A 26,685-nucleotide genomic window follows, 5' to 3' on the forward strand; every position below is an offset into this window, starting at 1 on the left:
GGTACTGACAGCACAGTTATGATAGTAGATACATGATTTGAGGTTAAAGGTGAAATCCATCTGCTGAATGTGAATTGTTTGAGATTTTATTTTATTTTTTTGATATCAGAATAAGCAACCTCTCAGGAGCCCGTGTGTCTCGCAAAACCCTAACAGGCATCTTATCCTTTCCATCCAACAATCCAAAACCATCTGAGGTAAAAGGTACCATCAAGTGCAGAGGACACTGGACCAGCTGGCTTCACATGTACACTGGAATCCACTTATCTTTGGCCAGCCTGATTGATTGCATATGTACCTTGTTATTACTTGAATGACATGCAGTATCTTGCCTTGATCAAACCGTCCATTTGTCTCAGGAACACGTATCACAGCAACATGAACAGGTTCATGGAGAACAGAGACCGACCTAAACCCGAAATTATCTCCGCGTCCCTTCTCTGTGGACAAAACCTAATCCTGAGCCACTAGCATGTGTTAAAACATATTTCATCATAACGTTTGCTCATAAGTAGCAAGGTGGGCAGGCAATGAACCACACAAATCCTCATATCTGTCTGCACTGGAAGCAAAGCACCAATGAGTAAAATGAGCCAAAATTCCAAAATTTGCAAATTCAAGAGTTTGTTTATCCAATTTCTTCCAGTTCTTAAATCTCTATACTTTCAGCATAAGCAAGGGCAGAAAAAGCTCTCTGGGCCTTACCTGTGAAAACTGCACTGCAACAACACTGCAACACAAAAATGTTATGACTATCAGGCCATCTTCTAATTTCTGCCACATGCTCAGAGAACGGAAAGAAAGTGTCAGGGTCTTTCTCATCAAAGTTAGGCAAAAGATGCACACAGTAGAGTCACTTATATCAGTGGCCAACACTGACTCGTGCTTCCCCCTCCAATTTCCAATTTCAAATGCTCTATCTTTACTCTCATCCTTTCCAGTGCTACTTCAACCCTCATCCTCTCATGCTCCAACTCAAACTGTAGTCTCTCACCTATTTTTGCTTTTTCCGTCTCCAATTGCATATATTGTTCGATCAAAAGCTCTGACACTATTGGAGTCACTGGAGCCTGAACTTACTCAAAAAGCCTGGCAGACACATCTAGCGCCTCAACAATGCCCCTTAGCTCAGCCTTTTTGGTACCTTTTCAGTTTTTGACCAGCCCAAATGGGCTGCCAAATCAACTGAATCTCTGGAACCTCTAGAAACTGAGTTCTACAAGAAAGTGTTTTTAAAAACTCTGAGACCAAGTATTGCTATGCTCAGTATCCATGTTTGACACAGTCAAATGGACTACCGAACTAGACTCTACATGCCTTAAGTACCTCCAAGAGAACAAAACAAGGCAGTCTGAGTCACACAATGCACAACCACAGGGAGATCGAGTCATTATGGAGCACCCCTCCTAACCGCCTAGCCAAAACTGACTAACAGTACTCATGTGCGTACTGGTGGTGGGTACGTATGCACCTACAAACCATCCGAATTGGGGAAGACAAATTGCCCCAGCTAATACATTGGGGTGCTCCTGAGCCAAATGCTACTTACCGCATAGACAACAAATAAGAATAACAAATGGCCCTTACAGCCTATCTGGTGGACATAATGAATGATACAGCCAGACAAAAAATGGCACTACCCAGAACAACCACCGCCGCGGCAATATACTGTATAACCCACACTCACTGATCTTAACACAGTAGAGAAGTAAACAGTACCAACCTCTACTTGCTTTACTCAAACATAAGGAACTGTTGGCCTCCCAACGCTCAGCTAAAAACCACCTAAAACGTTGACATTACTCAGGTTTACAATTGGATGAGGGGTGGTGATGGAGTAGTGGATAAGGCCCATGCATTCGGTGTCAGAGACCCGGGTTCGAAACTACTGTGAGCAAGACACTTAACCCCTACTTGCTCCAGAGGCGTGCGACCTCTGACGTATATAGCATCTGTAAGTCGCTTTGAATCAAAGCGTCAGCTAAATTGAATAAATGTGAACGTGTTATGTTCGGCTATCAGAGCATAACCAGGCAACAGAACCGAGCTCAGCAGCCTCCCAGGGAACATGGCCTGGACCGAACACAGCCCACTTGGCAAGGAGGCAATTTTGACGAATATATTTTTGTCCGACCAGACAAAGACACAGCAGGTGTCAGAGGGAGAGGAGCCAGAGGGAAGTCCGGCATCAGAAAGGCAGCGGCAGCGTTTAGAGCAAGAATATTTTCACATTTAAATCTGTGAATTAAGGGTTTATTCCGACCAAACCCGAGTTGGTGATTGCTGGCACAGTGGAAAGACTGACAATGCTTTGGGAGAGTTTTATTTTGTTTCTGTTGAGTTTGAATAAAGCGTTTTAATGATGATTTAACAGGCTGTCACAGCATCATTAAATTAATTTGGGTTCAAAACAAACAAAAAAGGTTTTATTTCTTCCATCCATCGTCAACCGCTTATCCTGCGTACAGGGTCACGGGGGGCTGGAGCCAATCCCAGCTGACATGGGGCACACCCTGGACAGGTTGCCAGTCCATCCAATACAATTTTCCATCGCAGTGCCACACATAGACAAACAACCACTCACACCTAAGGACAATTTTACAGACACCAATTAAACTAGCCTACATGTCTTCAGATGGTGGGAGGAAGCTGGAGCACCTGGAGAGAACCTACGCAGAACCCACAACCTTTGCCTGTGAGGCGACAGTGCTAACCACTGAACCACCGCGCCGCCCCGTTTTATTTCTTAATAAAGTCAATTTAACATCATCCCACTAATAACATGAAGCAATAAAATTTTTTGGAACCACAAAAGGGTGTTCAGTGCATCCAAAATCACTAACAATTTCCTTTAAGCACATACAGCTTTCACTTGATTTAACCAAAAGACTTGTCCAAGATAACATTCAAAGTTGATCAATGTGATGTAGACACAGAGCAAATGACTTTACATTACAACACAGTGTGGCTTTCAATATCATATCCACTCCAGTTGTTGCACAGGACAGATTATTTTCAGTTCACATAAAAATTACACTCAAAGTGAGCAGCCATTTCAATTTCTTTACAGTAATGAGATTATGTGCTAATGCAAGGTTTTAGCAATTGGTAGAGTAATCCATATCTATTTCACACTAGTTTTGTCTCCATACCAACCATTTTTCTTCATCTAGTCAAGCCCCACAGTTTCATGTTGAGCAAGTCATCTGAAATGTGTGAGAAAACAGCCTTATATGTCAAGCTCAGTGGTGGGGAGAGGATCCACCTGACAATAAATTAATGAAAATCCCTCTCACTTGGGCCTCCATCTCTTTCTTTCAAAAACGCTCTGCTGAGCATATTAACATAACGGCCAGGATGCTTTCACTCTTCTCCTTAAGCATCCTCATTCGTGTCTTCTGCAGTAACCTCCCTTGATTCTTCTTTCTCCCCCACTAATCTCCTGGACCCTGCACGCTTGTTTGATTAAAAGTACAGCAGGGCCTGTGCAAGGCTTTGAATGATCTTTTACTTTATCTTGACATAACAGAGCCATGGCCCTGTGAAGCCAGGGACCACGGGTTAATGGGAGCCATGACAGCCAAAGCCATTCCATCAGCAGTGGTAGTCTGCTGAAAAGGTCAACCTCCAGTCCATACAGCCGACCAAATGGAAATGTCAATGTTGGGGAGAGGAACGTAAGGAAGGGCCTTTTGTTGGAAGTTAGGTGTATTTCTGTTCGGAGTTAAAGTAAAATTATTAGATGGATAATATTTTTGAAAATCACACAAACAAAAGTGGTAGCGTGCAGGCTTAATGGATAAGCCACATTTTCTGTTTGGAGAGGGAAATGGAATGGAAATGCCACTCAACTTGCTGTGCGTTCACGCTTGAGGCAACACAATCCATAGTCACAGGAAGACCATTTATTTCCTCGGTTGTCTTTGAAAGGCTGGCTTCTATAGTGTGAACATCCACATGCATTCTTGTTTCCCTAGAACTGTGACCACGTTTGATGAAAAGAAGCTTTACCAGGCAGATACAAAATGGACCAGAAGTTTAAATTTTTTTTTTAGCAAACCTCTTTAAAACGGCTGCACTATGAGAGTTCAACATACAAATAATACAGTCAACTCACACATTGCATTCACAAATATAACAACACATGCTCAGCGGACACTAAAAACTTGATGAACACACCTGAACATATTCTTAAGTCAGCCAATTGGTCAGATGGTTTTGGCTCTAACCTTAAAAAGTGACTTGTTAGCATTCTGGGCATTCGCCATCAAAATGAATAGCTACCCCCCAGCTTAACTTTTAGATGGTAGAATCCATGAGGTGTGGGTTGCCAAACTACCAATTAAATGAGTGGTTTTTTTTTAAATAATACAAAACTGTGGATATCTAAGATTTGCTTTAAAATGGCGTCTTGCTGTTTGTTTCTCCTGGGTCTCCTCTGTTGCTAGTTAGTTCAAGTGAACATTTTAAGTTTGAAAGTGTGTTAGTGCTGTAATGAAGACCAGTGTCTCGCTGCCTTACGACCAGTGCCTCCTAGGACACACTCCAACCTCCTGCATCCCTGACAACAATTAAAAGGGTGAAAACAAAAGTGGGCTTTTGTTTTTTGCTAAACAAACTAATGCATGCGCTCGGCACTGCCAGAATGTGGGTTTGACTGTGGTAAAGGTCTTTCCTTTTGCTCTCACTGAATTTCTCACTGAAAAAACAGATATAGAAGCAAACATTGCATCATAATCATGTGGTGGGTACACTGGACTGTTGAATAGCTAGTAGATGCAGTGAAACCAATGGGGATTGTAGCGAAGGTTCAAAGCTTCCTCGGCCTGAGAGAAAGTAATGAAATTATGTTTAATTGAGCTTTCCTGCTGAATGGGTGTCTCTCTTCGGGCAAATATTAAATGTCTTCTACTCCTCTTACTCCGCATCCACCCCTCTCCCGGGTGTATCCCTGGTCACTCAAACCTCACCACTGTCCATTTCCTACATTTGCTGGGTCATGAAAATTTCATCAGTCTGTATCCATTGTTAGCTCAAGGATGAATTCGGGTGGAAGCCCCAGGTGGAGGCAGCTACTGCAGCTGTGATTATCTGAAACACAGACAGACAGACAATTGGAGGAATAGATGCTTCACTATCCTGGATGTCTGACCTTAGCATCATGCCTGAAAACTGCTGGCAAACACAATGCAAAAGCCTGCAACCCATCAGCCTGGAGCAGTGGTGGATATACGGAAAAATGGCTGGTAGCGGTTTAGCATCTGTGAAATACTACCCTTTTATCTTAAAGGATGTCTAAAAACAAATAGGTCTCTGAGGATAATGGATTTAGCAAAAGGCCATGTTACAGTACAGGCAGCTATGGATCTCCTTCTTAGGGAGAGATGGCAATCAGAACATTTAATCAGAGTTCAAGAAGCCGTAGAGACTGTCCTCCGATTCCATTAATTGCTTTCAGCTTTCAGTTCTCTCCACTCATTGGACATTTCCAATTTAGAACCATTTCATTTTATTTTTTTATTTTTTATTTCCTCAGTTCTCATTCCCCGTAGAGCAGCGAGCCATTCTGTTCAGCACAGCAGCTAAATTGCAAGCATTAATCATTTCAGAGTCATTATCAGCATTTTAAAGGTGAAAATCCAAACAAATTGTTTTTCATTTGGCCCAAGCGTAATAGGATTGTTTTCTTGTAATTTGCAGCCTTGGAGCATTTAACGCAAACAATTAAGAGCAAATTGGTAAATCTGTTCCCAGTCTACATAATATTAAATCTTTAATGAAGAATCACCTCAAATCAAGGAGGTGTAGAATCTCAGCAATAGGCTAAATGTCACTTAATTTATTATGATGAATTAGATATCAGATTCATAAATACTCTGGGTAATAGTATACTTATCTATTTTCAAATGTGTCTTAAAGCTGTTCATAGTGTTGTAAATGCATCATTCTAACAAATATAAAATACATATCTGCATTTCACTTCATGGGTCATATCACATCCCTGCCTACCAACACCACTTATTAATATGTAACATTAGAATGAATTATACGCTTGATAGCTTCAGTTGGCAAATTTCATGAAAAAAAAAAAACAACAACAACTTTCTAATAAGACTACATTTAAGGGATATGAATGTGAATTGTGTCAGTTTACCTGAATCCCACAAAGCATATTTTCTCATTTAGCCCTGGTGATAGCAATGCAGATAGTTTGTTTTTTATTTGCCCAGGGTTTAAGATATCTATGTTTGAGCCTTTTGCAGTGCCCCACAACTGAGGTGTCCACCACATTAAACAACAGCCATGCTAGTGGCTGAACATAAGCATAGTAGTGATTTAATGGTAAACTGTTTTGCAGGTATTTAGTCAAAAACTATAATGGTAACAAAAATAAAAATTTGACCTGTTTACAGTGCTAGGTGAGAGTTTAGAGCATCACCAAAGTTATTACAAATTGTGCAGAACATGAATGTACGGCATTTCATTATATGTGATAAGACAGTAGTTGGAAATAGTAGGGAGTTTTCACTCAAAATTAAATATGTCAACCTGTTGGCAGTGTTAGATGAAAAGTTAGGTGTTCACCAAAATCAGTAGGATTCATCCTCTAGAGACAATTCATGAAGCAATTGAAATAACTATGACTTGACTATATAACTGTGCCATGTGCTTATGTGCTTGTAAAATCGTTATTTGTTTTTATTTCTTTGAATTAATTGTTAGTCTATAACATGCCAGAAAACAATGAATAATTCTTACCACAATTTCCACAGCCCAGACAGGTGACAGAATATGTCTTGAAATTGCTTGTGTTGTCTAGCCAACAGTCTGAAAGCCAATCTATATTTAATTCACAATGTTATAAAACAGACAGAGAAGCCACTTCACATATTGGAGAAGCTGGAATCAGCTATTGTTCTGCTTGTTCTGCTTGCTAAGGGCATTAATGATCTAACTATTATTTAACAATTTCTAAATATAATATTACAAGCTAAAGCCAGAGCTTGTTTGCATTTCATGTATTCACCCACTGCACTGAAATCATGTATTCTTAAGTGTTAGCATGATGCATGAGAAAGAGTCCTGAGCTCTGACACATTCATGACTTTGGTGATTGTGCTCTCCTTGCCTGACAGGAAAGCTATGCTTAGTGCTTCCCTTTAAGTTAGGAGTCATTAACTGTCACTTAATTTCTCTCTCATACAAACGAGCAGTGGCAGCTGTGTGTAGATGACCCATCACCTGTTGGCTGTGCTTATCAGCAGTTTGTAGTTGTACAAGAACTCAGTGACTGTGACGCCCAAACATGAGGAACACAGTTGGCTGCCTCCTGTGTCTACACTCTGTGACCACTCACCAAATGGCACAGCACTGAGCGGCAGAGATATGGTGTGTTTGTGAGTGTTTGCGTACATGTGTGCGTGTATATGACATGGCACAGACTTGAATAGATTGTGCGTGACCACGGTGCCTGCGGAGCAAAGCTGACGGAGATTAAAAATGAGTGGACCACTGCCACCAAACCACCAACGCAGCAAAACACACTCGTATACACACACATATGCAATACTCCATGTTGACAGGCCAAGGAAGTGTTCTTAAACCATAATCTTTTTCTCGTACTTGTGTTTTTTCCTGTTGGTGTGGAAAATTGCAATGTCAGAAATGGCATGCTATGGATGACTCTTAATGGGACGGATTTGGTCACTCTGTTGCCAAATCAGCCTGAGGGCATATCAAGCGAGCGAGAGCGAGTAAGGGAGCGGTACACTGAAAAAAATCATAGACCCATTTAGTTATGCCAACTTACTTCTTCTTTTTAACTCAAACAGCTCTGACAAGATTTGGATTTTGAACTCAACTGTATGAGGTTCATAAAGTTAAACTTGCATTAATTCATTGTGTTGACTATTTGACACTTTTGTCTTGTTGATTGAACTTACATATGTTAGTTATCAGTTGAAAAAAAGGTGAGAGTGCGAACCAAAAAATAAAAAAGCCTAAGTGCTGCGTCTTTTGAGTCTGAGAAAAACATATACATAATCAACTAATTATTAGGATTTAGCGAGTACTCGGTTGAAACGAGCATCCGGTACAGATACTTTTTATGAGTATCGTCAGAGTAAAATGTGTCAATATCTGTTTTGTTATAAACTATAAATATAGGAACCATTTTTTTTAAAATCAAATACTATTGTGATCAAAAACATTGCTCCGAAGCTCAATTCTGAGGCTGTTCTGTAAATAGTTTTCTAATAAATATAGCAAGTTCAGTTAATCCCGTCCACTTATATATTAAGCCCCGCCCATTCTGAGTACAGATACATAAAATTTAATTTGTTTAACAGATAGAGATAGTGGTGTTCTTACTCACCCCTGCTAATTATACACTGCAGATAAGTCATATATTCAAATTCCAACCAAAATATAGACACTTCTGCGGTAAACAAGACTAGTGCCACTGGTGGAAAGGGTTCCTGACAACGGCCTTTAGGCCCTTTCAGAAAGGAGGTGTCATCTGCTGCTATTTTGAACTTTGCGGTGTGCACAGGCGCACCAGCAAACTTCCCTGCCCCGTCACAAGTCATTGAAGATAATAGCACAGCGGTGCTGTTGTTGTGGTCTGTCTTCAAGGCCCTATAGATGTACACTGAAACTAATTTGGAATTTAAATACCTTAACTTGAAATGAAAAGTAGCATTAATTTGGATAAGTTGCTTTAACTTGAAACTATGAGTTAGAATAACTCAAACTTATAAAAAGTTAATTTAACAAAAAAAAAAACATTGAGACACTAGAACACTGTAGTTATATCAACTTTATGAACAGCAGGTGAACTTGAAATGTCTTATAATTAGTTATCTGAACTTGAAAATGTTTCGCTGTCGTGTTATTTTTTATTAGTATTAGTATTTTTTTTCTCTCGTTTTCCCGACCTCGCACGCGGGATTTGCAGGGGGCTGCTGGGCATTGGGTGTCGCCGTGCTCGCACAGTGTGCGTGTTGGGCTCGTCACTTGTGCATTGGTGTTGATGATTGCGTGGGATTTGGGCGTTTTGGTTGCTCGCTGCGCGGCGGTGGGATGCTGGGTGGGGGGGGGCACTGGTCTATGTTGTGTGCGCGCTGTGGTCGGTCCGGGCGCTGCTCTTCCATGGGTTACGTTTCTTGCGTTCCGTCGGCATTACGTTGTCAACTGGCATTTGGGTGGGGTTCTTCCGCGTTTGCATCGCGGCGCATCTGGGAGTCTTTGGTTTTTTTGATTGATTGATTGATTGATTTTTGATTTTCTTTCTCCCACCCCTATTGGCTACTGCGGTTCTTGCCTGCCTGTTGCTTGGGTAAGTGTGGCTCAGTCATGGCGCCCCACTCTCACTAACAACTATATTCTTTAACAGGCTTATGTGCACACACATGTACACACACACACATACAGACACATTCACCCACACGCACACAGACACACACAGTCTCACACACAGACACAAACAAATTTAGGTTGTCCCTGGTAGAATTATTCCTGATGCTTTTCTTTCAGTTACTTATTTAAATTAATTATTATTCCAGCTCTCGTGGCTGTGCTGTGTTGCTTATTTAGTGTGTGTGACTGTTTCTTGTTTTCATTTTTCTCTTAGTTGTCTTACTATGTCAGCTGTTTATTGCTGCTGTGCGGCTGGTTGTCTTTTACTATTATTATTATTTTTATTGTTTGTTTTTGTTTGTGTTTGTTTGTTGTTGTTTTTCTCCTCCTCCCCCCTCTCTGTTCTATTGCAGGTTGTGTTGCTTTCTGCAATTGGTGTTTCCCACTGCTTTTCCCTGTTGTCCCCACCTTCCATCCCCCTTCTCTTACAGGTGTTGTCCTTTCTCTGTGCTGTCTGTTTGTGCCCCCCCATCCCCGTGTCTGCAACCCTGTCCGGACCGGTGACAAATCAATATATAATTAAATAAATAATAAAACAGACAAAGGAGTATATTAATACTCTCTTGTTAAAGTAAAATCTGTCTGGCACAATATGGTATCCAGGTCATCATACTCTGTACCAGGCTGCTGGACAGGACAGGTTTTAAAAAAAAACAAAAATACAAAACAAAACTGTATAACGTAACATCATGCGTTGAAACAAGTTGTTTACTCACATTTTTAAGGCAGCAATTGAACTTAAGTTTTTAAGTTGAACCACCTACATATTTTTTTACAGTGTAGGAGAGGCAGGCCTTCCATATATACATGTTCCCCAACAGCAAGCAGCAAAAACATGGCAGCCTCTAACTGCCTGACTAAACCTAATGTGATTGTTTTGTGTGTATGAGAGCATGTGTTTAGACATTTGTAAGTGTTTGTGTGAGTGTGAGTGTCCCTGGGTTTCTACTGAGACATATAGATACCTAGCAATCCAGAGAGAGCCACTGGGAAGGAATCTTATTTCTCTCATTGTTCATTATTTCCATTGATCACATGAGCAGTTTAAGTCAGTCTTTTTTCAGAAGCTAAGCTTATTTTCAAATTCGTAACCACCACATTTCAGATGTGTGTTCTTTTTTATAGCTTTTTTTTTCTTGCCCCATCTTATTTCGTCACTCAGCTCCTTCCAAACCAGTCAGACAACTGCTACTTCATCAAGTCAGGTTAGATGGATTTTTGATTTTTAGATGGAGTAAAAAGTAAGAACTCTGACTTTGAGTGGTGTTCCATTGTACATTTTCTAGCTGGAAGTTGGAAATGTTTGTTGTCCGAGTTGTCTGGAATGCAGCATTACAAATAGCTTTTCAGTAACGAAGCTCTGTTATTGACCGAGTAGCGCTGTAGCTTCCACACACGCTACATTTCCCGAAGCATTCCTTAAGGATCAGTAAGTGACGCCACCGCCACACACGGACCTGTATGTGCAGCCAGCAGAAGCGCTTCCTGTGACGGTGACATCACGTACCGATCCTTGGGCTGATGTCTGCGACTTTGCTGCAGGAAAATAAAGACACGCGTGACTGAGTTTACTTCCTACTGTAATAGTTACTGTAACACCCCTTGAGAGAAGGATCAGGGTCCAGCCTGGACAGCTCTTCCTCTAATGAGGAGGAAACTTTGATATGTGGTGGTAGAAACTTGTTTCCATGAGATGAGAGATTTCTCTCTCTCTCTCTGGCCTATTGCCATGAATGTTTAGGTTGTTTAGGTTGCAATGTTGCCGGAGCACAAATTCACACAAACAATAAAAAACATATAATTAATAAACAATGAAATGACATAAAAACTATAGAAAGAGAAAAAAAAACAGCCAAAAACAAACTCAAAACATAAAATATGTTATGCACAATTATAACTAATTACAATTATTAATATAACAAACAATATTAATGATAATTATGTGATAATTAAGTAACTTTATACAAACAACAATGGTTCTGCATTTGTTGCATGAGGAAACCCATTTAGCTGCAATGATATGGCAGTAAGTAGTCTGATTTAGCTCTCTCGCACATACACACTCTGTTTGGAGCAGGTTTTTAGTCTTTCTTCTATTGCTACTGTGGAATGAAGTTAGTTCAATATAAACTAGGCCCATACTGTGATATATATATATACATATACACACACACACCTACACCAACTATAAAATATTTAAAAATGAAAAGTAGCTTAGATGTAACTAAGCTACTTTTGCCACGTTGCTGTAGCTTAGCTCGCTACATTTTCCAAGTAGCTTGCCCAACACTGATAATATTACAAGACTAATGTCATCATTTAATGAGAATTCATGATCATTTTAAAGTCTACCTGCCCTATACTGTGCTGTGCAATAAATTATTGCTCTGCTTGTAGTAACGTTATTCCCTTCCAACTGTTTGGAAAATAAAACCAACTGAAAACAGTGCTGATCAGGCAGAAATTTCACCACAAATCCATGTACATGTTAACTTCAGCACCTTTGTTTAAGTACAGCTCACAGTCCCAAACAGAGCAAGTTTGCACCTCACTTTTTAGATGTTTATATTGTAAAACTCTACCAGCTACGTTTCCCCTCAGTCACAACTGTCTGGACTCACAGCTCGAGAGTGGGTTAATCTGATTACTATAAAGTTATACGCTGGTGTCGCATCAGGGCGGAGTTGATTCACTCTGAGAGTCGATGTCATCAGTTTTACATTTGTTTTTCACTGCGAGAGAAAATTTATGTATGTGGTGAGAGAGTGTGAAAAATGTCAATTGTGTGAGTCTCAGCTTTTAACCTCGTCACATTTTAATCACTCGAGATCTCGTGGTACGAGATGTCGTCACACCTCTAGTTACAAATGTTAGTGCCGTGCAAAGTCCTGCTGGCTGTGATAACATTAAATCCACCGGACACCTGTCCTATTGCTAGTGGGAAAGGAGGAGCTGCCGCCATTCTCTCTCCTGTCCAGGATTAAAATTTAACTGAGGACTAATATGAGCACTTTCGCTCATGGCAAATGAGAGCAAATTGACCAATAATTTGGACATTGATGATATTGTGGATGATTTTGCACGAAGCAGAGCGAGGAAAAAATGCACTGCATAAGGTAAGGCAATTTTATTATTAATTATAACATATTTAATTACTTATAAAGTCTTCCTGTGTTTGCTATATGTGACACAATGTCAGTTGTTTTTTAGGCTTTTTTGTTAATATTAGAGGTGGCTTAAACTTGTTGTGTATTTAGTTGAGTGTACCTGTTCTGTAAAAATAAGTTGTTGAGATAAAGGTGAACTTGAACTTGCTATACCAGGGAACTCAGACTAAATAAATATAATAAACAGAGCGTACATTCAATCAAAATGATTTAGTTTGAAGCTATGGAAGAGCCTGAGCAGCAATGAGCTTTTTAAAAGCGAAATTAAATTGCCCCACAGTTGAGCTGCACGGTGATGCCTCCTCAGTTTCACACCCTTATAGTTTGTCCTCACCATGATATGCAAACACACAGAGTTCTACCAAACCTCTGCAGCAGATGGGGACTGTGACGACGATTAGAAAAGCTGCCATATAGTTCACATCTCGGAGAAATGTCACAGCTAATGGAAACGGACCAGCAGTGCAAGGGAAATTAAAAGCAGTAATTGAGAGGTACTTGAGTGGCCAACATGCTGTACTGTGTCCCTGGGGGCATTTAGGCTCTCACAGAGCCAGGAGACAGATGCCTTTGAAGGTAAGCATGGATCCATCCGCTTCCAGCAGGGCTAAATCACTGTGTGTCAGTTTGACGACACCACACGGTGGGCCTATAATATGTCCCATATGGCTGTTCTATGGTGGACAAGCATGCTCTACTTACACAAACACACTGCGTGCTTTATTTTGCATCATCTTTACACTGCATATATTCATGTTTATGTATTTGGCAAATATTGTTTCTTTCAATATACAGTAAATTCCATGGTTAATTTTCTTCCCACTGCTATTATGTTTTACACTCGATTAGAGATGCATTTTTTAATCTTATTTAAATCTTTATTTTTTCCTAGCAGTACTCTGCTTCATGTTTTACATTTTCACAAATTTAGTGAGAAGATAAAGGTGACAATGCGGGTACTGTGCGCCCCCAGCAACTAACCAATTACTTTAAATTTAAATACAATTGCTAATGTTGATAATCAGCTCATTATATCTATTGGTGGGCATGTTTTATGTTTATGTGACATTTTACAGACTAAACCATTAATCCAAAAAGAAAATTCATACATCAGTCAACAATTAACAAATAAGATAATTGCAGCCCTAATCACTTTCTGTGTCTTTTGGCCTGGGCCAAGATTTGAAGTGTGCCTTTTTATTGCTACTTTTTCTTACTCAACCAAATCTCTCCCACTCTCCACTGCATTTGATGATGAAGTGAAACTCCACTGAGCACATCATGCAGCATTGCATCATTTATCAATGCTTGTAGCACACATGCTCCATTCACAGTGGTCGCACCATACAGACAGAACTTGTACTTAAGGCAGAACAGGTGATGTGTCGACACAGGGAGCAAACTGGATAAAATGGGCACTTTCAGGAGAGTTTAAAGCCGCTGTGTGGGATTTTACACAGAAAACAGTAGGCATGGGTGTGTTGACGTGCTGTCAGCTACAATGCCTTGAATAGCGAATCACTGGAAAATGAATAAGGGCAAACTAGGAGCTAAAACTTGCACTAGGTCACCTCTGTCGCTGGGCCAAACAAAAATATAGTTATTTAATTTGATGGTTGTGTAGCACAGTTAAAGAGAAACATTTCAAGCACAGCAAGCAAAAATACTTACAGTACAGTACTTTGTACAGTCTGGCTCACCATCACACTACCCATGCAGCTCATTAATTGATGGCAAAATGTCTTACTCCCTCCCACCGATAACATCTACTGAGTTAATGAGCCACACACTGAACATCCTCCCTCCCTCACTATATATTTCACGACAGTATATCTCCTACATCCTTCTCTCTCCCTCTCTATGTCTCATAAACGCACTCTTCAGTTTCGTTTGAAGGGGCGCTGATCCCACTTTAGGAAAATATTAGAGACTTTCACATTCAGAAACACCATGGTTATTCATCATATCAGTGGGAGGACAGTCAACCAATTATCAGAAACTACTGTTCCAGCACTGTGCTGTGAGCATGCTTTGCTTATTGTTTCAGAATGCTAACTGATTGCACTCACTGTCGCTCTTTTCAGATGAAAGCCTGGTCTCTCTGCAGAGATTTTCAGGATGCTGCACTAAGCATGACTTTTTATGCAAACAACCCCCCACCCCCAAAACACCTGTCGCATCAGTTTAAAGTGGAGTGGATCTGCATGCAGATGCCTTATCCTCATAAACTGGAAACCATTTTGTCACTGATCATTGTGAAGTTGCCAGTTTTATGTAATGGGAGAAGCAAAAGGGAAATCTGTACTGCTAAAAAAAAATAAGGGAACCCTTAAATATAACAGTATAACATCATGTAAATACAACTTCTGGAAAATCAATCTGCCCAGTTAGGAAGCATAAGCTACCATGAATCAATGTCACCTGTTGTGGTGCAAATGAAAGTGACAACAGGTGCAGTAAGAATAATCCCTGCACATGGTTTTGCTGTTGGTGGCCACAAACAGTTGCTCTCTCCTTATCCTTCCTGACTGTTCTCTGGTTTTGTTTTTGCTAGTGTCCTTGTCACAACTGGTAGCATGGGGCAGTATCTGCAGTCCATTCAGGTTATAAAGGTAGTCCAGCTCCTCCAGGAAGGCAAATCCTTAAGTGCAATTTATACTTAGCTTAGCTTATCTATACTGTAGCGCTACTTCCGAACTAGCGTTTGGGGGTGTAATTGCAGAATGACAGACACACCTACGCACAAGTATAAATGCATGGCTTCGTGCGTAGCGTACGGCGTAGGTACGCACATAGACCCTACGCAGGAGTATAAATGGGCCTTTATGTGCCGTCGAAAGAAGGTTTGCTTTGTCTACCAGCACAGTCCCAAGAACATGTAGGAGATAGCAGGAGATGGGCTTGTTTGGCGGTGGGTTATGGGAGGCATGTCTTTGGAGGTCCGCACAGACCTCCACGTGCTAGCCAACAATGACTACTGTTGGGTACCGGCATGAAATCCTCAGAGCCATTGTCAGACCTTACACTGGTGCAGTGGGCCCTGGGTTCCTCCATGTGTGCATACAGGCATGTGGGGCCAGACACACTGCTGAGTCAAATTGTGAGAGGAAAGTTACGCATGTTGGATTTTATGTTTTTACTTTGTTTTTTGGTGTAATTCTATACATGTACTCCTACACATGCCTGCTATACAAATACAGAGCATTTAACAAATTATACAATGTACAGTAAATAGTTAATAGATTTTGAACTTTGAACTATTTCGTTCATAGGAATCTGAGGTGTCTTCCCTTAATTTTTTGAACAGTGTATGATGTTGAATGTTGTTGTGTTTTTTTGTATCACTCGGGATGGCGCCACGTATAACAAGTGCAGCACTCTCTACTCTCTCTACTCTTTCTGTTTTTGTTTATTATTTATTTATTATATAGTTCTCAGCTCTCCCTTTCTCCCCAATTACATTCACCAGGGAGAAACTCAACATTCCACTATTCACTTCACACACTTTTTCACTGCTTTTCACTGAACCAGAAAGGTACTTAGAGCTTTTTGTTGAACTGCGCTGCCGTCAATAAATCTGGCAAAAGTCCACTCTCTGGCCAAGAAAATGGATGAACTGCTGCTTTTCAACAGCGCAAACACAGACTTTTTGAGATGTGCTATCCTGTGCTTCACTGAAACATGGCTTGGTGAGCACATACCGGATAGTACACTACATCCTCTAGGCTTCCAACTCCTCAGAGCGGAAAGGTTAGTGTGCAGATGTCACAACGTCAAGGAAAACATGTACATTTTCACTGACTGTAACCCTTTTTCTCCTTTATTCTTGTTGGTGTTTACAACCTAAAGCCCATGTTAGTGAGGTGTTACACTCACCTGGCTGAGTTAATATAACTTTGACAGAGCACAGACATCCAGGCTCCCGGCTCATTCTTCTTGATGACTGTCCCCCATGCAGCCTTGTGACCTTCTCTGGTTACTGTCTGGTTTATCCTCACTTACAGGCAGACACTAAAATCTGCTAAGCCTGTGGTCAAGAATGTGAGGAGAAGGGCCAATAAGGCAAAACTGGAATACAGGCCTGCTTTGACTGCACTGACTGCAGTGATTTTGAGGCTGCAGCTACAGACCTGGATGAACTCTTTGACATTTTGACATAATCTTTTGTGAGGACGTGTGCCGACTAAAACTTTCTACACATAGAACAACAACAAAACCCGGTTTGTAGCTGAACTCAGGCAGCTTCACAGGCCAAGGGGGAGGCCTACAGTATGGACAGAATCCTGTACAACCGGTCCAGAAACACACTGATAAAAGAGATCAGAGAATAAAAAAGCTCTTTCAGAAACAGAGATCAGGAAGAAACCACGCCAAGATGGCGTGCCAGTGTCCTGTCTGAAAGCCTGCGCTGACAAGCTGGCCTCCATCTTCATGCAGATCTTCAACAGATCATTGGAGCTGTGGGAAGTCCCCTTCTGCTTCAGATGCTCAACAATCATCCTCTATCACAGGATTTTATGACGTCTTTAGAATGGTTGGACAGACTGCCGTAGTTTGCCTACTGGTAAAAAGATCAGTGGATAATGCAGTCAACATGGGACTGCACAACATCATGCAACACTTCGATTCCCCAGGGACATATGCAAGGATCCTGTTTGTGGATGTCCATTCCGGACTCACACAACTAAGTGGAGCTGCTGATCTCATTTCTACACTGCAATCATCCAGTTTGTTCTCTGTACGTCCACTACAGGCTGGTTCAGATCAATCACCAAACAGTATGTGAACAGATTACAGTAGAAAACAGAAAAAAAACATTGGTGCCAACAGCCCCTCTGTTCATGACTTACAGTATCCATTTCCAGAGTCACAAAACGGGCAGGAAATATCACTGCAGTCCCATCACACCCTGGACACAGCCTGTTCCAACTTATACCCTCTGGTAGGTGCATTAAAGCACTGTACTCCAAAGATGCAAGAACATTTTCTTTCCACAGGCCATCACTCTAATGAACAATCAAATCATTAACCATGTAAAACCATGTTTTTTAACCTACATCACCATTATTTTCAAGTATTAATCAAAGTACAGTATACATGTACATACTGTACATAACTACCTATTTAATATCTATAGAGAGATTAGTAAGTAATGAGTTACATCATTCAATATTTATCCCAGCACTCTTTGCACTATTGTGTTCTTGTTTACAATTTACCAACCTTGGCCTTCCACTGTTGTGGCCACAGCTGGAGAAAAGAGCTGCCACAACATTCAAAAGCTGATGGATGCTCGAAAAGTCTTTGGGTTTTTCTAGAAACAGAACCATTTCAGCTGAGAAACAGTACAGACAGCCATGTTGCAATGACCAGAAGCAAGAGATTGTGATTTGTGATTACTGTGCTGACTAATTTAGGTTTGGTAGGTGCAAGTCTATGAGAAGTTACAGTCGCCTACACTCCTAAAGACACTATTAAAGGAAGAGCAATCTTACTTGAACTACCAAAGGTCCCTTCCCGTCCAGCTTATGTTAGGCATTGTTTAATAGCCATATTCATACTAAAGTGACGATAAGGCCTGTGTGCTGAATTCTGAACTTGTTTCCAATCATCTCAACTTAACTCCAGAGGATTCCACTCACTACCCTGCACAGCCATGGGAAAATGCAGAATCAGCAACCGACACACTCTCTGAGATACAGTCGCTTTCTCTTCCTGCCCCTCTCTCTGATACAAGAGATTAAGTCTCTAGTCAGAGTTTTCATTTTCCATAGACTATTTGGGTTTGTTCATGGTCCTTGCTTTTTCATATTTTCTACATCAGATGAGTCTATGCCCTTCTCAAACACACCGACTGTAGGGAAGGCAGATATATGGAGGAATTGCGAGATGGACTAACACAGTGGATTTTGGTGTTTTTGTTGACATCAGGCCAAAATGTCCTCCGTTACACAGAATATATAAAAAATGAATGGCCATGAAAACAACATATTATATCTGTACTTCCCTGATTATGAACCACTTTGGACATTCTGGACCCTATAGGTCTCCTGGCGCAGAGCACAGTGAAAGTGTCATTGCTAGTTTCCAACCAGTGCTGTTGTCATTTTCACACCCCGCTCCCACGCTATGTAAGTAACATTTACTTGTGCTCATCTGTGCACCCATGGGAGTTGGTGTTCAAATGAGCAGTTGTCAGGTGCATTGCTGGTGCACGGCTATCTTGGGGCAGCAGAAAGCAATAGTGCCATTCACCAACAAAAACCTGGTCAAAAGTCGAAGGCGTAGTATTTCCCTGCTATTTAAAGGGCACCTTTTTCAGATATTAAGATGCTCCCAGTTAAAAGAGATGCTGTGCACATTTACACACGGAGGACAGCAGCGTAACTTTGTTACATAATTAATATCTCGCGTTACACTGACAGGATCGGCCAGGACAAACTGACAGCAGCTGCTCTAATCATTAAAGATTAAATTGTATAAGAAAACACTTATCAATACAACACACAATAAAGAAGAGAGAGAGAGATGTGACCCATGACCAGTTCACCAAAGTTTATCGCAGTGAGGATACAGACACAGTAGACGAGCGTATAGCATGCAAATCTATCTGTTTGTCACAGACTCCAGTCTGCAGTGTAGTTCATACACACTGATAAACAAACCATTTCACGTCCACTCACTCTCTCACTCTCTCTCTTACTCGCTCTCTCTACTGCGAGTACAGGCGCACCTAGCGTTTAAATGGAATTGGAGATGACACTCAGATTGGTTTAATTCATGTTACACCCAAAACATAACTATGAATAATTTTGTGACTTCATGCAACCCTTTGCGCCTTGAGGCTTATTTTGCACCCAGATTAGGTGTTGGACGTGCTCCAATGCACTTCCGCCCTGGACTTTAGACCGTGCGGTATAGATCTTTCTTTGATCGTGAAACCTAATGTTACAGTTCTGTGGTTTACTAGTGAAGTGACTGAACTACACTGCAGACTGAAGTCTCTGACAAACGGATAGATCCTTGTTATATTCGCTCCTCTCATCTATGAAACATCTGTGTCGTCACTGTGCTGTTTATTATAAACTCATCATGAAGTTGTTGTGGGTCACATCTCTGTCTTCCAGGTGATTTCTTTATTGTGTGTTTTATTGATGTATGACTGTTTTATTTAACACTTTCAAGATCCTGACCGATCCTGCTGGCGTGCTGGGAGATTTAAATAATCAATGAACTCACGCTGCTGTGCCTCGTGCATAAATGTGCACAGCGTCTTTCTTAATGGGGTAATGGGGATAGAACTGTGATATAACTGATGTGTGCATCACCAGAACTCACCTATGCAGGCGCATCTTACTATCTAAATAATGGGGGTTTAAATAGCAGGAAAATACTGCGCTATTGACTTTAGACCAGGATTTTGTTGGTTAATGTCACAACGGCTTTCTGCTGCTTCGAGATAGCAATGCAGGTCAACTGAGTGTGTCTTATCGTGTCACATGAGAATCCAGTGTGTGTCCAATGATGTTACAGCACTAACAACGTTACCTCAAGCCAAGAGCCGACACTGGGTGCGTCCCAAGTCTCTTAACTGCATCCACGTTTCACTCTCTTGGGTGTTCTGCATCAAGGAAACCATGTGAGGAGACAAGAAACAAGGAAATATGTTTTTAGAGAAATGAGACGTCCTTTCCTCTGAAGCGTCACATGAAACAACGTCTGTTTCTGCTGACGGAGGCAGCTGATCACAGCTGGATCAGCTGTCGGCATTCTTGATGGAGTTTGTGTCGGCACACAAGTGCACTGCTAATACTAATAAAGGCACACAGTTTTCACTGCAAAGCAGCACGTTTTCTCTCTGTAGCTGTTACCTTTTTAACACCTGCACATTCTGTATTTGTGTGTACTGCTCAGAGGCACAAGAACATTCCTACTGGCAGAACACATGCCTGTTATTTATTGATTATTTGCATCTGTATTTATTGATATTTTGATTGTGAATTCATTATCGAAAAAACCCAGAATATGACCATGGTGTGTTTTGATTTATTAGCTTAAATGTTTCAGGGGAAACTCATATCAAGCCAATGCTCAGGGATTATTAGCCTCATGTGATGGAATGGAAATGACGATTAATGATGTAAAAAGCCTTTCTTGCTGACAGACAGACTCTCAGACTCTCTATCTGACTTTAATTGTATAATTTTATTGTTTGTTTTATTAATTGTTTAATTGTTGCAAGTTAATAAATGAAAGAAGTTGTTCGTCCTCCTGTTGTTCAAACCTACAATGAAAAATGATCTGTAACTACATGACGAATCAGAAAACAAATAAAATAAGATCTTTGAGACGGCCTGCAAGATGGCGGACTGGAACAATTCTGATATAGGCATAGATTGTGAGGAAATGTCACTAAGAGATTTAAGATGCACCTACTGTGTCACATGTAGAGCTGAACCATACTACTAATACCACCACCACTTCTACTTCTATTTCTTTCTTTTTTAGCTTACTATTAATGTACCTAATCCTGACATATGTCATTACAATCAGTTCAGGGACCTTCAGGAGGCCAGTGGTTACAAATCCTTTTGGCTTGTGTGTAGATTTTTGGAGTGTTTTGCATACTAGTGTCAACAGGACTACGCAGTTTTTTATAACAATACCAAGATATTTGTTGATTACATTATAAACCTTTTTTATTTAATTTACCAAATCAGAAGGATCCCATAAGAATAGGTCAACAAGTTCACAAATCAGACCCAGTATTCAGTGCCAGCTATGAGTATGTTTTTGATGGGCAATGCAGCGACATATTTTGGTCATACCACAAAATTATTGAGCACTGGCAAGCTCATTTTTCAAATTTAAAATGTCCCACTCAGTACATATGGTATTTTGGTCTCAACTCAATGTCTTTGAGTTGTGAGTAGTTCAACTTTAGAACCATGTTCACTTCTCAGTCTCATCAGTATGTTTTTTAGAGGCCAAGCTCGCCATTGTTTCACAACAAAAAGTAGAACATGCATCTCATTGCCAAAGAGGAGATGATCCCCAACCGGCAGTGAAACAAGAACATAGTGCATTATTTTAGTTTTTTGTCTGTACCATATTTTATGCTGATCCATTCTGTAGATGTAGAGATATTTCTCTGGATAAGTGAAAACTTTGACATGCTGGGGGCGCTAGATGAAGTGTCACAGGATCACCAAAGTAATTAGGATTCATACTCTTGGTACCATTGCCCAATTCCAATTCGATGGCAACCCATCCAATAGTTGTTGAGGAATTTCCCTAAAAACCAAACGTCAACATCGTGGTGGTACTAGAGGAACTGTGAGGGGACCAGATCATCAGCCAGTAGCATTCATCCAATGAAGGCCTCAAACGTCTGCACAACAATTCATGGCAATCCATTCAATAGTTAAGATATTTCAGTCTGGACCAAAGTCAGGGATCAACTCAACGACATACTAACATTTCCATCCATAGTGCCACGCTGCAAGTGAAGCAGTCTTTTTTGTTTGTTGTTATTTGTTGGATGTTAAACATCTTGCAACATCTTATGATCTATTCATACAGGGACCCTGGGATACCACTGCTCAGGTAACCAGGTCTAGAAGCTACAAAAAACAACAAACAAAAAACCTATAAAAAGTTCTCAATGAGCCTCTGAAACAACTTCAACGACTGAAGATGAGGAGTGAAAGTGTCTTCCTGTTTTCAGTTTGCTCATTGTTAACCATGTTTTATGGCCCAGGAAGAGGCTCAGCATCTTAAGTCTAATTGACTGTTGTTTTATGTGAAAGCACAGCTTGTGTCACTCTAAAAGAGAGTTGATTTTACTTCCAAGCTAAGAGATACTGCTGTTTTTATTAGGCAAACAAAAGTCAGTGAGAAGCAGTAGGAGGGGAAGAGACAAGAGAAGAGAGAAAAAGAAGGACAATGAGAGGAGTGGACTGGGAGGTAAAGAAGTCATTCTGTCTTATTTAAATTAGGGTAATTTGCTTGGTTTTCACTCTCAGGTTACATAGATGAAGGGGATATCAAGAAGTTAAGTTATTAGTTTTTTCATATGGCATGTCAGTGGTTCAATACTTGGTCAAAGACATATTTTTAAAAGTCTATCATTATTAACAGGTCTTCAGTAAATATCTAGTGTGTCAGTGTTCCAGGAATATACAAAACATGTTGAGGCATTCTGAGCCTTAATAATGACAAGACTTGATTGACGATGATAGCGGCTGAGGCTCCATTTAGCACAGCAGTGAACGTAAATGCACTGTATTTGTATAGCACCTTTCTAGTCTTTTCGACCACTCAAAGCACTTTTACACTACAGAAACTAACACACACTGGCAGAACAGCCACCAGGGGCAATTCTGCGTTCAGTATCCTGCCCAAGGACAACTTCAACACGCAGCCTGGAAGAGCCGGGGATGGAACCACCGACCTACCGATTAACAGGCAACCCGCTCTACCTCCTGAGCGAGGACAATGGCAATTAACAACTTGAGTTTTAGAAGGTAATGTTTGTCAAACTTGCAATCTTGGGTCAATGTCTTAACATGTTAACATTTGGTAATTAACACCAAACTCAAATTAGAGCTGAAGCTGATGGGAACAGTTTTTCATTCATTTTGCGGTATTTGGTCACAAACGGTGTGTCTATATGAAAACTCATTAGAATACACCATCTGGTATTTCACTACTAAGATTTCTAAATGGCTTTTTGGTACATACAATTCAGTTCAGTTCACTTAACAATGATTCTCCATTTTAGGATTTCCCAAGTTATCCAACAAAACAAAAACTCAGAGCAAAGAAGTAGTTCTAACAACAGTTCAATGCAGTTAACTCACAAACAATACTCCACAACCCCCCAAAGCTTTAGCCAAAAGAAACGAGGCAAAAAACCCAACTAATGGTAACCAGGCTTTCCCCAACTCGAGGTTACCTCGCTGAGTAATTATTAAGCTGTCGTAAAATCTCCCAAGACATATAGCTGATCTTTCACAGATTCCTTGCAATGATGAGAGAAGCATGTGGAGGTGAGTGAAAAAATTATACAACATATTATATTTCATTTTATGAGCAACAATATATTGATGATATATGTGTGTTTTTATTTATAGACTTATGACTATGGTGCAGTTTATTTATTTTTAATCAAAATGTGTCATTAAATTCTGAAGGTTGAAATACTCACAGTGAGGGTTTCATGGCAATTACACAACTATTCACATGCCATCTTTTATACTGTAGACAGTTTAAAACACCTTAAGTTTTTCACATGAAGAAGCAACAGTGGCATTAAACAGGAATGTAATAAAGAGAGCCAATGTGGAAAGCAGCTTACTCCGGTGCACTTAGCTAATGGACAACAGTGTGTGTGTGTGTGTGTGTGTGTGTGTGTGCGTGTGTGTGTGTGTGTGTGTGTGTGTGTGTGTGTCCTGCTAGCAAGTCCTTCATCTTGGCCATGGCTCTTATTGACCGTATTGGAGGCCATAAATCATTGGGTATGTGAGTGTGTGCACGCGTGTGTGTTTGTATACGGCCCAATGCTTCCCTAGATGTGAGCAGCAATCTCAGGTCAGGGAAGCAACAGAGCGAGCAGTGTGTGTGTGTGTGTGTGTGTGTGTGTGTGTGTGTGTGTGTGTGTGTATGTGTGTGATAACCGTGGCAGGGCAACAGTAGCCAAAGTGGTAGATGGACCATTGGACAAGATGTACCTGACTGTCTGTCTGCTTCACACCTTCTTCACACAGAGATGCAAATGTTGGTGCAAGTGCACACTTCAGTCACACCAACATGAGGTTTGTGCACATACACACTAATGAGTATAAGCACACAAAAATGCAATTAAGCAGACTGCATCAATACAGCAGGGGGTGTTCTGCTTTACTTTCTCTGACTTTCTTAACCCTACTTGGTAAATGTCTCCACCTTTTTTGTTATCCATCTTGCCATCGGGGTGATGGTGGGTTGAGTACAGATGGTAGTGAACTGTAACTGACGTTAACTGCCCTCCATTAACATTTCCCAGAGTGCTACTGAAGTGAGCAATCAAATGGAGCAGTGAAGCAGATGCACTGCGGGCAGCCATCATATGTGTACACACACTGACACACACAGACAAAGATACAGTCATGGACAAAGCAATCTCTGACACTACTTGGAAACAACGGTGTGCACATTTCAGACTCACAAATTGCTGCTCCCACTGCTTGATGCGGGAGTGCAGAAAGGTTCTGAAATAAATCAGCCACTATTACTGAGTTACAGAGATGTCACTATCAAATGCCAAAATCCTGCTGAACCCATAATCAAGTATTGATCCATTCAAAGGAGGAATTACAGTTTCAGGGTTCAAGTTTGTCGCCTTTTTTTTTTTTTTTACAATGAGATTCCAAAGAAGCACAACACACTCAATGGAAGACCAGTAGTTACTAAAGTTTATGGCTTGGTGGACAGACCAGATTACGGTAAATGAGCCTGAGACAGGCAAAATCTACAGCCATTGTTCAATCCAAAGACTAGCAGAAGCTAATATGAGCCATTAGCAATCTAAGTAAGATAAATCAAGCTTGTGTTTTCAAAAGTTATTGTCTCTAGGATATGCATTTTCTATGACCGTGTGTCCTTGCTGAGGTCACATGCAGGTGTCTTGCCGAGTCACTGACATTCCCCTGGGCCCTCTACATGTTCCATGTTCCTTTACTAACATGAACCACTGTATTTTATTTTTAGTCAGTCCCACCTACACTGTCACTCAACACTAATGCATCAAATCCTTGCCTTAAAATATCCCCAAACAAATTCTTTAGTTTTGGTCAGATTTTCACATCAATGCACATGATCTGAGAACTTATTCTGAGAACTTTATCTATTTTTGTCCAATGCCTGCATGGTACAACAAAAAGTCTTGCAGACACTGTATATAGTTCATTATAAAACAGGTAGCTCAAATCAAGCAATCTGATTGGTTCATAGTAGTGGTATAATGAGCGTATACAACGGCTATGACGCTGAATTCCTTTGCACAGATCCATATCACTCTGCGACAAAGTAACGTTAGAAAGTAACACCAGGCAGGCACAGTATCAGTACCACACCTATCAACCACAGTGTCACCTAGCAACAGTGTTGCCAAGAATACACAAGCAGGCAGGGAAACGGCAAAGATACACAAACCACTGCCTCCGTAGTACCACAGTTCAAAAACTCTCTGCCGCGGGTCTCGAAACGAGAGAGATTATGGCTGTTAGTGGACACACATTCGAAGCTCCTCTCCAGAGCTATTGGCAACCAAAACTTGGGGCCCGGAGAAAATGGAGTAATATCCACGCTCACATGCAAGCCAAGTTCAAGTTACCAAAGTCAATCTACTGACGCTGGACAGTTTTGTAATGGCTGCACAACAAACGGCAACGTGCAAATAAATATAAAGAAATAGTTCTAATAATTCTAGACTTTGATGTATGTTGCACTACGTAGCCCACCGGCAGGCTGGTGGCACTACTTTTTGTATTCATAAATAAGTGTCTATTGATGAAATAAAACAAAATGAAATTGTAGTGCGCCTACTACTTTTTGCCATACTTGGTAACCATTTCATAAAAGCAATAGCTCACTTCAGGCTGTGATATACACTTTTTATACAAACAACGGCACTTATCTGTGACATAATAAGCATACACCACAGGCTTTCGTGAGCTATTACTTAATTAGATTATCATCATGCGTATGCTTAGCGTCAGAAAGTAAAGAGCTGGTTAGGCAACTTGGTTCCAAGGTAGTGCATAAAGCTTTCCTATAGTATTTGGGAAATTTGTAGGTGACCTTCAGTAGCATAGCTCACTTTTTCCACAGCCAGGCAGTTTAAGATGCTATTCAGCCATTGATCAGACGCTAATAAGCAATACAGTATTTTTCCACTAGGCAAAAACTGACCAGTTTCATCTTAGGTTTTGATCATTTCATATGATCAGGAAAGAGACCCAAGATACAAAAATATGGTCGTTTAATTTTATTTTTTATTAAATCCTGTAAGAGAGGAGGTTGGCATAACATGACATCTACATGACCCATTTATTTCACA

At 40.7% G+C, this 26,685-nt stretch overlaps 1 protein-coding gene across 5 annotated transcripts in view; it reads right to left on the reverse strand.

The window, feature by feature from the left end:
• The window catches only part of LOC123971735 (inactive N-acetylated-alpha-linked acidic dipeptidase-like protein 2), a 580,586-nt gene that overhangs the window by 452,182 nt on the left and 101,719 nt on the right, over positions 1–26,685 (reverse strand). For 3 of the 5 annotated variants that reach the window (XM_046050743.1, XM_046050744.1, XM_046050745.1), the window contains one exon: positions 20,133–20,205. The exons of 1 other annotated variant lie outside the window; for it this stretch is intronic. Coding sequence is in view for 1 of the 4 variants with exons in the window: in XM_046050742.1 (XP_045906698.1) it covers positions 16,461–16,515 (55 nt within the window). In the remaining 3 variants the exon portion in view is untranslated. Of the gene's footprint in view, positions 1–16,460; positions 16,606–20,132; positions 20,206–26,685 lie in introns of those variants that run through there. One more of the 5 variants, XM_046050742.1, reaches the window with a different exon arrangement.

Source organism: Micropterus dolomieu, linkage group LG05 (genome assembly GCF_021292245.1).
Source record: "Micropterus dolomieu isolate WLL.071019.BEF.003 ecotype Adirondacks linkage group LG05, ASM2129224v1, whole genome shotgun sequence".
Classification (NCBI taxonomy): Eukaryota; Metazoa; Chordata; class Actinopteri; order Centrarchiformes; family Centrarchidae; genus Micropterus; species Micropterus dolomieu.